At 33.4% G+C, this 12494-nt stretch overlaps 1 protein-coding gene across 1 annotated transcript in view; it reads right to left on the bottom strand.

Moving 5' to 3' along the window:
- Positions 1–12494, bottom strand: part of UNC13C (unc-13 homolog C) — an 817657-nt gene that overhangs the window by 380980 nt on the left and 424183 nt on the right. Inside the window, exon 13 of the mRNA XM_056810215.1 lies at positions 4126–4282. Within this exon, the coding sequence (XP_056666193.1) occupies positions 4126–4282 (157 nt within the window). The remainder of the gene's footprint in view (positions 1–4125; positions 4283–12494) is intronic.

Here is a 12494-nt window from a genome sequence, read left to right as displayed (position 1 = left end):
GTAAGATTTAACAGCTTCTACATTAAAGGGTTGAAAGATTTACAATATAGTATTCCCAGAAGGCAAAGGAATTAGTATTCTAACCAAGTAAACTGAGTATGCCTTTAATGGAAAAAAAGATATGTAATGAAATCAAGTACTTTGAAGTATTCTTGATGGATAAAACGGAGCTGAATGGAACATTTGACTCCTAAGTAAAAGACTCCAGAAAAGCATAAAAAATTTAACAAGAAAGAGAAATCATGACTGATTCAATAAGGTTAGACTGTTTACACTCCTACACAGGAAGACTGAAATTGTAACACTAAGGATCTCTATCAGCATTAGGGCATTTAGAAGGATTATAGATAGAGGGCATGTGTATTAGTTGTTGATGATGGTATAGTATCTAAAAAATAAAATTAAAGGATGAGAAAAAAAGATGGACTGAGAAAGATGGGAGAGATATATTGGGGTAAATTATTTCACATAAAAGGGACATGAAAGAGATTTTTATAGTGTAGGTGAAGATGGGGGAGTGGCTGCCAATTCTTGTACCTTTCTCTCATCAGAATTCACTCAAAAAGGGAATAGCATACATTCTCAGATGGGTATAGAAATCTATCTTACCCTACAGGGTGGAAGGAGAGGAAGGAAATAAGAAAATGGCATTGCTGATAGAATGTTAGGTAGGTTGGAGGAAACAGAAGTAGAAGCAAAACATTTGAGGAGGAAGAGCCTGAAAGGAGACAGAAAGAAAGATAAATAGGGGGAAATTAAGATGAAGGAGAATATGCAGTAATCAAAACTGTGAAAAAAATTACAGTCAATTTCTCTAATAAAAGTATGTTTTCTCAAATATATAGAGGACTCTTCCAAATTTATATGAACATGAGACATTCCCCTACTGATACTCCAAGAATATGAACAGTTTTCAGAAAAAGAAGTCAAAGTTATCTAAAGTCAGATAAAAAATGCTCTAAATCACTATTGATTGGAGAACTTAAAATTAAAACAATTCTGAGATGACAACTCTTAAGATTGACTAATATTGCAGAAAAGGAAAATAAGAAATGTTGAAGGGGGAGTTGTAAAAATTGAGGATACTAAATCACTCTTGGAGTTGTAAACTGATCTATTTATTCTGGAGGGCAATTTGGAACTATAGTATGTACTGATATAGCAATGTTGCATTGATGATCAACTGTGAAAGACTTGGCTATGTAAATCAATACAATGATCCAAGAGGCAAGTATGTAGCTAGAGCATCAGGCCAGGAGTTGGGAGATCCTGGGTTCAATCTGGCCTCAGCCATCTCCCAGCTTTTGGACCCCTATGCAAGTCACTTATTCTAAATTGACTAATCCTTTCTGCTGTTCTGCCATAAAATTGATACTTAGTACTCAGTATCAATTCTAAGACAGAAGGTAAGGGTTTAAAAATAAATACATCATTTAAGACATTTTCAAAGGACTAATGATTAAAAACTTCTCTCTAACTCCAGAGAGAGAACAAATGAACTTCTAATCAGATTATAATATAATTTCTCACTTTATTTTTCTTGCTTTTTGAAATATGACTAATATGAAAATATGTTTTGCATGATTTCACATGTGTAATTAATATCATATTGCTTGCCATCAAAGGGGATGAGGGAGAGTTTGATCTGAAGGATTTCAGAACTCAAAATTTTAAAAGCAAAAATGATTAAATAAATAATAAAATTTTAAAATTAAAAAACAATAAAAGGCCCCCAAATTCCAGTTCTGTGTTCACTTTATTTGATTTATAGGGCTTTTTCCTATTGTGAAAGGGCACTTAAGACTACTTTGAAAGACCCCTTTCAACTTGGTACCTCTCTCCTTTCCTAAACACCATAATACTCCCCAAATGCCCCCCAAACCCTATAAACACACCAAAACATATATACAAGAAAACTAAGAAGACCAAATCTTTTCCCAACTGGGTTCAGATTATGACTTAACTTGCGTGTTTACTGTTTCATATTTGTATACTAAAAATGGGATTTTAATCAGGCATAAGGTAGACATGCCTCTCTGTAATTACATTGTCTTTAATAGAACATTCAACTGTAAAGTCTGTTAATATGGTCATGTAGCATACTCTTAAACAGTTTATTATATTTTGAAATTATATAGTAGTCCTCTGAAAAGCTCACTTCTAAGCCATTTAAAATAGCTTTTTGTACTTTTCTTTCTTCTCCATTGCATTGGGTATTTAATCTTTTTCATATTAAAATGGATGATAATGAAGACAAATTTTCAAAGCTACAATTTGTTTTCACTTGATAATAAATTATCCTATCATTCAGTTAAAAAAACAAATACACAGGAACACAATTTGCATAATCAAGTACACTAATAATTTAACACACAAAGGTTTATTTAATTGAATATTGGATGTTCAAGAATATAAAACAGTTCTCTATTGAATTACGTACTCAGTGTAAAGACACAGAAAGAAAAAGAAAAATTAATCCATTTTTCCAGATGATTCAAACTGCAAACACACTTTCACTTCAGTAACCAAATAAACCTATTTGGGCATAAATGATACAGATAACTCCATTCATATATTCACTTTACTTTCTAGGTCTTAACAGAGCCTTGGTTTATTTATTTTTTTCTAGAGTTAAGCAGGATGTTATTAATCAAAGCTCAGTACAGCTAACATATCATAGGGGCTCCATAAACTTGTCATGGATTAAGTGCTGATTGAGTGCCATTTAAGATCTGGTACTGTCAATGATCTTTAAACATGTGGGAGCAGAAAGAAAATGTTGTTGTAAGCTTTTCTTCCTGCATCATTCTGCTTAACTTCCATATCCTGCCCTCCCAAAACTATTCTTTTTAACTTTGGTGAGATAGCTAATTAACACTAATAAATGAGGCCTTAGTTCATGGCCATGCAGTGACTGGTTAGCCTTCTGGTATGGTCCAGAAGAGAGACAGTGTGGTTTAATAGAATACCAGCCTTGGAGTTAAAAGAGTTTCTGTTCAAATCTTGCCCTTGACACATTCTTTAAAGTCCCTTAACCTCTCAGATCCACAAATTACAATTCTGTGGACTAGTATTTGGGGATTTTCCCACACTCATGAAGTCAGCGGTCCAGATGATAATAATAATAATAATAGTGATAATAATGGATAAAAGTTTCTTTTTATCTGCAAAATCCTCATTAATCCTCTTTATATTATTCCAAGGTAAGGAAGAAAGCCTTTGACAAGGTACTAATAAGGGAGGCCTCAACTAGAGGTAAATAAGAAAGAAGGTTTTAACCAGGTGCTAATATGACTTTAAGTTTCTATAATATCTTTAAAATTTTCATGTATGAGTTTAGAGAAAGGGAATCTAGGTTATCTAAATATACCGAGAACAGCTATACAAGGGTCATAGTTGTGAAGATGACATTAGAAATCGCAATGAGACATTTCATTTTTTTAAGAAAATACCTTTTCTGCTTCTGATTTACAAAGGGCATCCACGTGCTTATATTTAATTTAGATTCTTTTTGGAATCACCAATAGCCATCTCTATAGGTATATTTCACTAGAAATGTTTCAAAAGCATGTTAAAGTTTTCTGCTAGTTAAAGTACTAGACAGAAAGGTGCATGAGAATTCCATATGGATGTGTTGAAAACAACCTAAATTGCAAAGCCCTAGAAATATGACTAGATCAGAGTCTCTCCCATTTTCCCTGATGAAAAGGATTAATTTTTCCCAAAAAGGCAATGAAGATGTCCTTGTACTTGACTGGACCTTGTCTACCTTGAAGAAGCTGTCTGGTGACATAAGGACATAAAAATTGAGTTAATACTCCTGTAACTCGATGGATATGTTAAGACCAAAAGAGTGTTCCTAAACATTCCTTTGCTGACCAAATGAATTTTCATATGGAGGATGAGGGACCACTGGCAGAAGTTAAGTTCTTGTTTCATGTTCTTGGTGTTTTAGGGCAGAGAAAATCTCCTTCTGTTAATTATTCAATGGCACAACTTACTAATAATATGTTCTGATATCAGGTTCACCTGTAACAGATCTATAGGACTTGATAATATAGACAACCATGGGAAAATTAATTCAGAAAAGTCAAAGTAACAGTGATATATTAAAATAATACTTACACCAAAGTTGGTAGCAGCAAACCGATCTGAGGCAGATACTTGTACATTAGTTGAAACTGTTGGGTGGGCATAAAAAGCATTTATGTTTGCCAATAGGGTACTCATCACTGCTGGGACGCCCGGGCACATGTACTTGGAAGACAGACATGAAAAGTGCCTGCAATACAAAGGGATTAAAAGCTCTTAATATATCCCTGTTCTATTTAACAAAATGTGACATTAGATACAAGGCTAGAATATAGTTTTTCAAACATTTGGGGCACACAAAGAGGAAAAAAAAAGACATAGAACCAATATTTCTAAGACAAAGAAAAATAATTTCCTAATCAAATTTGACCTTTTCAAATTCTCTTGTTTCAAGTGCAAGGTATCTAATCAGGGCCTTGCTCTGCTTCTCTGAACACTACATGGTTCCTTTCAATTTACAAGAGGGGACAGAATTAAGTATTGAAAACTCAAAGGCCCAATCTCTGTTGATATTTAGGGATTGGCAAAAAAGATAATCATTTCTTGAACTTTGGCTGCTGGAATGTAATGCTCTAAATGGCATTTCCTCATATATTCACTTTCCCACTTTAAACAGTCAGCATAATTAAGCTTTTAGGGATAGGAATTAAACCTATGATTTCTTTGGTATAGGGAATTCTCATTTGAGCATTCTACAGATTAATACTTTTTTGACAGTTTATAGAGATGTCAAGAGACCTGAATACTTTTGTAGAAACATATAACCTGTATGTGCCAGAGGCAGAAGTTTTCTTGGATTTCAAATTATTTCTTTATCCACAATACCATACTTCCTCTTATTGTTCAAGTGAAAAAAACAACTTTATTTGGAAGATATCATCATTGTATGTAAATGTCAACATTTTATTTAACCTAACCTTCTTTTGCTGAACCCTTTTATGTACATAATATTGATCTAGAGTAAAATGAGCATTTCCCAACAAAAGTTCTATTTGTGTTCTTATACCTGTTAGGCATTGAGTTGAATCAGTTCTCAAAGGCAATAGTTGAAAAATTAATGAAAAGTCTTCTTTATTTTTTTTAAATCACTATTTTTGACCTTCTATTTTACTAGCCAAATATACAGAGAGATGATTCTAAAATGATTGTTGAAATACAAGCTTTCACTTTAAAATATTAATTGGCATTTTCTGTATCCACTGCCTTCTGATATTTCTTGAAGAAAATCTTCATGTCATACAAATATGAAGCTCCAGAGTAGTTCACACACTTTTGGCCTCCTTCATTTCTTGATATTAATACATATTTTCCAACAAAATTTTCCAGAAATTCTCTTGTACCCCCTTAACAATGAAGTTTCCAATTATAAAGATACAAATTTTAAGGTACAAAAATTCATTTGGAGGCTCTCATCAAAAATCTTCATAGATGTTGTGACTTTCTTGTCCTCTGCAAATGACATTAGCATATCAGATGTGGTTACCTACAGGGTGGTTTCTTTGCTATGCAAGTCATGAGCTGCAGAAGCCCAAACCATCCTATGAAATGATCCTTTTTTTCTTACCATTAAATATCCTGAAAAAAACAGTTGTGTCAACCACTTTATTCACTTCTTCTGGTTGAACTTCAAGCCTTCTTTCCATCTAGCTGCAAGTTTTTTTTTGTTAATTTATGGTGAAATATTAAAATGAATCTGTTTTAGAAATCTCCAACTTGTGGGGTAGTGAACTAGCATGAATGAAGGGCCAAACAGTGTGCTAAGTACTGGAAATACAAAGAAAATGCAATAAGCAAACAAAATCCAAATCAAAACAATCCTAGCTCTCTGAGAGCTTACAGTCTAATGACAAAAATAACTGGCAATGAACTATGTATAAACAAAATGTACACAAAATAAATTGGAGATAATCATTAACTGGCTTTCATTAACAATCAGCCAGTAAACTCAATTAGATTTTGGCAAAGGCATTTACTAAGATGATATAGTAAGAACAATTTAGTGATAACATTCCTCTTAGTAATGTGCGGACATCTCTCCAACAAAATCTTTTGGGTTTGACTTTTGAGCACAATGGTAGAGGCAAAGGGTAGGATATTTATCTCCTGGCATTGGAATGTCTTTCTTTGCAGAGTTCTCACACAGGACCCTTTAGAGGTAGTTCTTTTTTTTTTTTTATTAGATAGGCAACTCATCTTTTTCCCAAAGGACAGCTTTATTTTTGAGTCCATAGTGAAGGATCATCCTCTCTGAAGCTGCCTTTCCCATCTGCTGACTGTCTTTCCTCATTTGTTTTTGTCTTCATTGTATCTCTCTGCTCCCAGTTGAATACCTTTCCTCTCTTCCATCCAGTATTTATTTCTTTTTAAAAAATTTTATTTAAATATTTTTCCATAGTTACATGATTCACATTCTTTCCATCCCTTCTTCATTTCCCCCTCCTAGAGCTGACAAGTAATTCCACTGACTTATACATGTATTATCACTCAATACCTATTTCCACATTATTCATTTTTGTAATAGAATAATCTTTTAAAAGCCAAAACTCCACATTCAATCCCATATAAGCAAGGGATGAATCAAATGTTTTCCTTCTGCATTTCTATCCCCACAGTTCTTTCTCTCAATGTGGATAGCTTTCTTTCTCATAAGTCTCTCAGGATTTTCCTGGATCTTTGCATTGTTATTAGTAGCAAAGTCAGTTACATATGATTGTCCCACAATATTTCCATTTCCATGTACAATGTTCTCCTAGTTCTGCTCATTTTGCTCTGCATCAGTTCATGCAGGGCTTTCTAGCTCATATGGAAATCAAGCCATTTATTGTTACTTATTGCACAATAGTATTCCATCACCATCAAATACCACAGTGCATTCAGCCATTCCCCAATCAAGAGACACCCCTTCATTTTCCAATTTTTTTGCCACCTCAAAGAGTGTGGCTATGAATATTTTTGCACAAACATTTTTCATCATTATCTCTTTGGGGTACAAACTAGTTGTGTTATTGCAGTACATCCAGTATTTCTGATAACATGATTGAGAAAGCATTCTACTCCATCTCCTGGCACACAAGAAAAAGTGTCTCTACAAAGCTCTTCCAAGCTTGGAATTTCCAACTGTTGAACAGCTTAATGTCTGATCATTCTCTCAACCAATCCCCATTCCGTTACTCCCACATTCCAGCTTTCTTTTTACTCTATAATATTGGAAATTCTATTAGGGTAAGAACTGATTTTTTCCTCCCAAGTACTGGAACAAAGTAGGCACTTAAGTATTACTGAATTGAACTGAATGAACCAATTTTTTTTTCTTGTGTGCTGTCAATTACCTTTTTTGAAAGGCAATTAAGTACATAGTCTCACATTCATTAAAGATAGGAAAATGACTTAACACTTCCTCAATACCTAGTGATTATATTCAGGAATCTGGGACTATAAAGGTTCAATTTGAAGAAGTGGGGTGGTGGAATCCCCTCTATCATTCTATACATGTCAGTTAAATTGAGTAACTTAAAAGATGTGGTCCACTTTTATAAAAAATTCCCTTTACCATTTTCATGCTTTCATTAATAATTCTTTTGATACATTCATAGACTACTGATATTAAAAGCTGTATTTTTAATTTAAATGTCAAAAGTTGATTATCTAAGGTGTCAGTTAATATATTGATGTCTTTTTTAGTAAAAACATTTACTAAAGGCATTTTTTTAGTAAAGACATTTAGAGTAAAGGCATTATTTTTTTAAATTCTATTGGAACATGCTTCTTTTTAAAGCTTTTTGTTAATTGACTTTTATATTATACTAGTAGAGTTTTCCATTTTCTGTTTGTACATTGGATAGTCATATCTGTCAAGGCTAGTGCTGACATATGTGGGCTAAGGTTATCTATAAGTTTAAACAAAAAATGCTCCATAGACTAGGCATTGTTTTAGAAAATTGCCCCAATATTCTAGAACAAGAGGGAAAAGTAGAGATTGAAAGAATCCACATATCACCTCTTGTACTTAATCCCCAACTGACGACTCCAGGAATGTTATAGCCAAATTCAAGAATGATCAGACCAAGGAAAAAATATTACAAGCTGCCAAAAAGAAGTCATTCAGATACCAAGGAATTACAGTGAGACTAACACAGGATCTGGTTGCATCTACACTGGAGGACCGAGAGGCATGGAATATGATATTCCAGAAAGAAAGGGAACTAGGTCTATAGCCAAGAATCAACTACCCAGAAAAACTGACTATATTCTTACAGGGGAAAGTATGGTCATTTAAAAAAAATAGAATTCCAAACATTTGTAAATAAAAGACCAGACCTGAACAGAAAATTTGATGCCCAAACAGAACTCAAGAGAATCATCAAAAAGTAATTAAGAAAGAGGGAAAAAACAAAAACAAAACAAAAACAAAAAACCTTTTTTAAGAGATCCAATAATTTAAAGTGATATATATCCCTATAAGAAAATAGGACATTGATAACTCTTATAAATTGTTATTATCACCTGTGTAGCTAGAAGAATTATACTTAGAGGGAACCGTGAAAAACTGTATAGGATGAAATGGCAAGACATTAATATGTATTTAGATATATGTATGCATAAATACATTTATATGTGCATATATATGCAACTAGAGTTAAATAAAGAGGTTAATACTAAGAGAAATGGGAAAAGAAACAAAACAGAGCAAGTTTATATGTCACAAAGAAGGAAATGGTGGGAGGGGGCGAGAACATCAATACACTGGAAGGGTAAAGAGGTTGGAGATAGGAAATAATCACCTCTTAGTTGCATTGAGATTGACTCGAGGGAAGAACAATTCAATACATTGGGGCAGAAATTGATTTACATCCTATAGGGAAGTAGAAGGGTAACAAATGGACTGGTGGGGAGGGAAGCAATACAAGGGAGGGAGAGGGTTGAGGGTAGGTTAAAAAGACTGTAAAGAAAATAAAAGGGGAATAAAAAGGGATAGGGGGTAGAAAGAGAAGTAAAATAAGGGTGGGGATTAGGGGTACCAAAAGAAAAAGAAATTGAAGGTATTAAAATAGGCAATGAGGAGACCAAGCTATCACTCTTTACAGATGATATGATGGTCTACTTAAAGAATCCTAGAGAATCAACTAAAAAACTAGTAGAAATTATCAATAACTTTATCAAAGTTGCAGGATACAAAATAAACTCACACAAGTCATCAGCATTTCTATATATTTACAGCAAAATCTCAGCAGCAAGAATTAGAAAGAGAAATTCTTGGACAATATAAAATACTTAGGAATCTATCTTCCAAGACAAACATAGGAACTATATAAACACAACTACAAAACATTCTCCACACAATTAAAACTAGATCTAAACAATTGGAAAAACATTGATTGCTCATGGATAGGACAAGCTAACATGGGTGGGATGAGCTAACATAATAAAAATGACAATCCTACCCAAATTAATTAATTTATTTAGTGCCATACTCATTGAACTACTAGAAAACTTTTTTTACTGAATTAGAAAAAACCATAACAAAGTTCATTTGGAAGAACAAAAGATCAAGGATATCCAGGGAAATCATGAAAAAAATGTGAAGGAAGGGGGTCTACCAGTATCAAATCTCAAACTATACTATAAAACAGTGGTCATCAAAACAATATGGCACTGGCTTAGAGACAGAAAGGAGGATAAGTGGTATAGACTTGGGGTAGGTGATCTCAATAAGACAGTCTACAATAAGCCCAAATAACCCAGCTTTAGGGACCAAAATCCACTATTTGACAAAAACTGCTGGTAAAATTGGAAGATAGTATGGGAGAGATTAGGTTTGGATCAACATCTCACACCCTACACCAAGATAAATTCAGAATGGGTGAATGACTTGAATATTAAGAAGGAAACTATAAGCAAATTTGGTGAACACAGAATAGTATACTTGGCAGATCTTTGGGAAAGGAAAGATTTTAAAACCAAGCAAGACCTAGAAAAAAATTCCATGTGAACTGGAATGATCTCCAGGAATTGATGCTGAGTGAAAAGAGCAGAACCAGGAGAACATTGTACACAGAGACTGATATATTGTGGAACAATAGAATATAATGGACTTATCCCTTAGTGGCAATACAGTCATCCTGAACAACTCGGAGGGATCTACAAGAAAGAACACTATCCACATTCAGAGGGAAAACTGTGGGAGTAGAAACACTGAAGAATAACAACTGCTTGATTACCTAGGTCAAGGGGACATGGCTGGGGCTATAGACTCTAAATGAACATCCTAGGGCAAACATCAACAACATGTAAATAGGCTCTCATCAAGGACACATGTAATACCCAGTGTTATTGCATGTTGGCTATGGGAAAGGTGGGGGGAAGGAAAGGAGGGAAAGGATATGATTCTTGTAACCAAGGAATAATGTTCTAAATTGACTAAAAATTTTAAAATTTAAATTTAAAAAACCATTTGAACCAAGGCCTTCCCTTCTGAAGACCCAGTACTCTATCCACTATACCCACTAGCTACCTTGAAGAACTAATACATTTGGTTAAAAGAGCCTACTAAGGATGAAATGCAGAGGACCAAGATAAACAAAATCTGTTCTCACAGTTCCCTGAACTAGTCAGTAACTCAATGCTTTGTAGATAGAAAGATGTGTAAATGAACAAATGATTGAATAAGTAATTAATTAAATTAGTAGAGCCCTGAATGAGTAAAAGATTAATTATTATATAAATATACATATATCTTTATTCTATAAACTATGCTGTGTACATAATGTATTTTTCTTAAGCACTTTCATTACCTTGGCATAAGTCTGAGAACAGTTCCTCTCATTATCTGCAGTAATCAGGATTGCATCTCAATTGGTCTAGTCAACAGAAGAATCTCACTCTAGGCCAGGTGTGAGAACTTTCCCCAGAGTAGATTTCTCCACAAGCAGTTGTGTTTGCTAAGCATTTTGTCTCAACCAAGATTTAATTAGATGAACATGAGACTGCTTATTAAATAGGGAAGACAACCTGTGTTATTTTAGCTGTACATTTAAAATTAATATCTTTCAGAAACTCAAATAACATCATTTTCAGGTGCCAAAGAGTTAATTCTAGTGCTCCTTGTAAAGAAATCTTTTCTATTTGAAGTAGAATGAAAGTGTTCAACATTGAAAGAGAGCTGATAAGAGAAGAAAATAAACATTAAAGGAAAGATATTCTCAACTTATATTCTGATCCTATTGTTTGATAGATTTCACTACTGTGAACCTTCCACATTAAATTTCCATATATTGCAAATTCTTGAATACACAATAAAAACTGTAAACTTACTTAATGCTTTCAAAGGTGTCCCTGAAGTTTCTGAAGATTCTAGCCTCTTCTGAATAAGAACAATTACTGGACTTCAGGGATAGTTAACTTAGAATATTTGTACTGTACCACTAAATTAACCCAATTCATAGTGTTTGAATATAATAGTAGGTTTAATAATAATAACTAACATTTTAATGTTTGCAAAGTGCTTTACCTATATTCTCTGATTTGATCCTCATAGCAACCTTGGGAGGTAGGAATTATTATTATCTTCATTTTACAGATAAGGAAACTGATGTTGAGAGCAATTAAGGGACTTTATCACAATTTTAAAAGTTTAGTAAATACCTAAGGCAAAATTTTAACTCCAGTTATCTTGACTCCAATTCCATCACTTTATTGAAAGAGATTCTCAGTTGCCTCTATAGAGGAAATGACTCTAGCCCTAAAGGTTAATTAGTGATAAGAACAAAAGGCCAAGAATATCAAGGAAATTATTGGGAAAATATGAAGGAAGGTAGCTTAACTATGTTAGATCTCAAACTGTATTATAAAGTAGCAACCATCAAAACAATTTGGTACTGTCTAAGAAATAGAGTAGGGGATGAATGGAATAGATTAGGCAATCAACACTCAATAGAAAATGACCATACGAACCTAGTGTTTGACAAACCCAAATATCCATGCTTTTATTTGACAAAAAATTCTGGGAAAAAGTATAAAACAGTATGGCAGAAACTAAGCATAGACAAAACCTCATAAAAATGGATACATGATTTAGAAATAAAGAGTGATACCATAAATCAATTAAGGGAGAATGGAATTGTTTACACGTTAGAACTATGGGTAAAGAAAGACTTTATGTCCAAAGAAGGCATAGAAAACATTATGATATATAACAGATAACTTCAACTACATTAAATTAAAAAAAAAGCTTACACAAGCAAAACCAATTCAACCAAGACTAGAAGTGAAACAACAAATTAGGGGGGAAATTTTATGGGAAGAAGACCTTATTTTTTAATTATATAGAGAATGGAGTCAAATTGATAAGAATGTAAAACATTCCCCAATTAACAAGTAGTACAAGGATATGAATAGAACAATTC

The sequence above is a fragment of the Monodelphis domestica genome, chromosome 1, assembly GCF_027887165.1.
Source record: "Monodelphis domestica isolate mMonDom1 chromosome 1, mMonDom1.pri, whole genome shotgun sequence".
Lineage (NCBI taxonomy): Eukaryota > Metazoa > Chordata > Mammalia > Didelphimorphia > Didelphidae > Monodelphis > Monodelphis domestica.
This window is presented reverse-complemented; position numbering and strand designations above follow the sequence as displayed.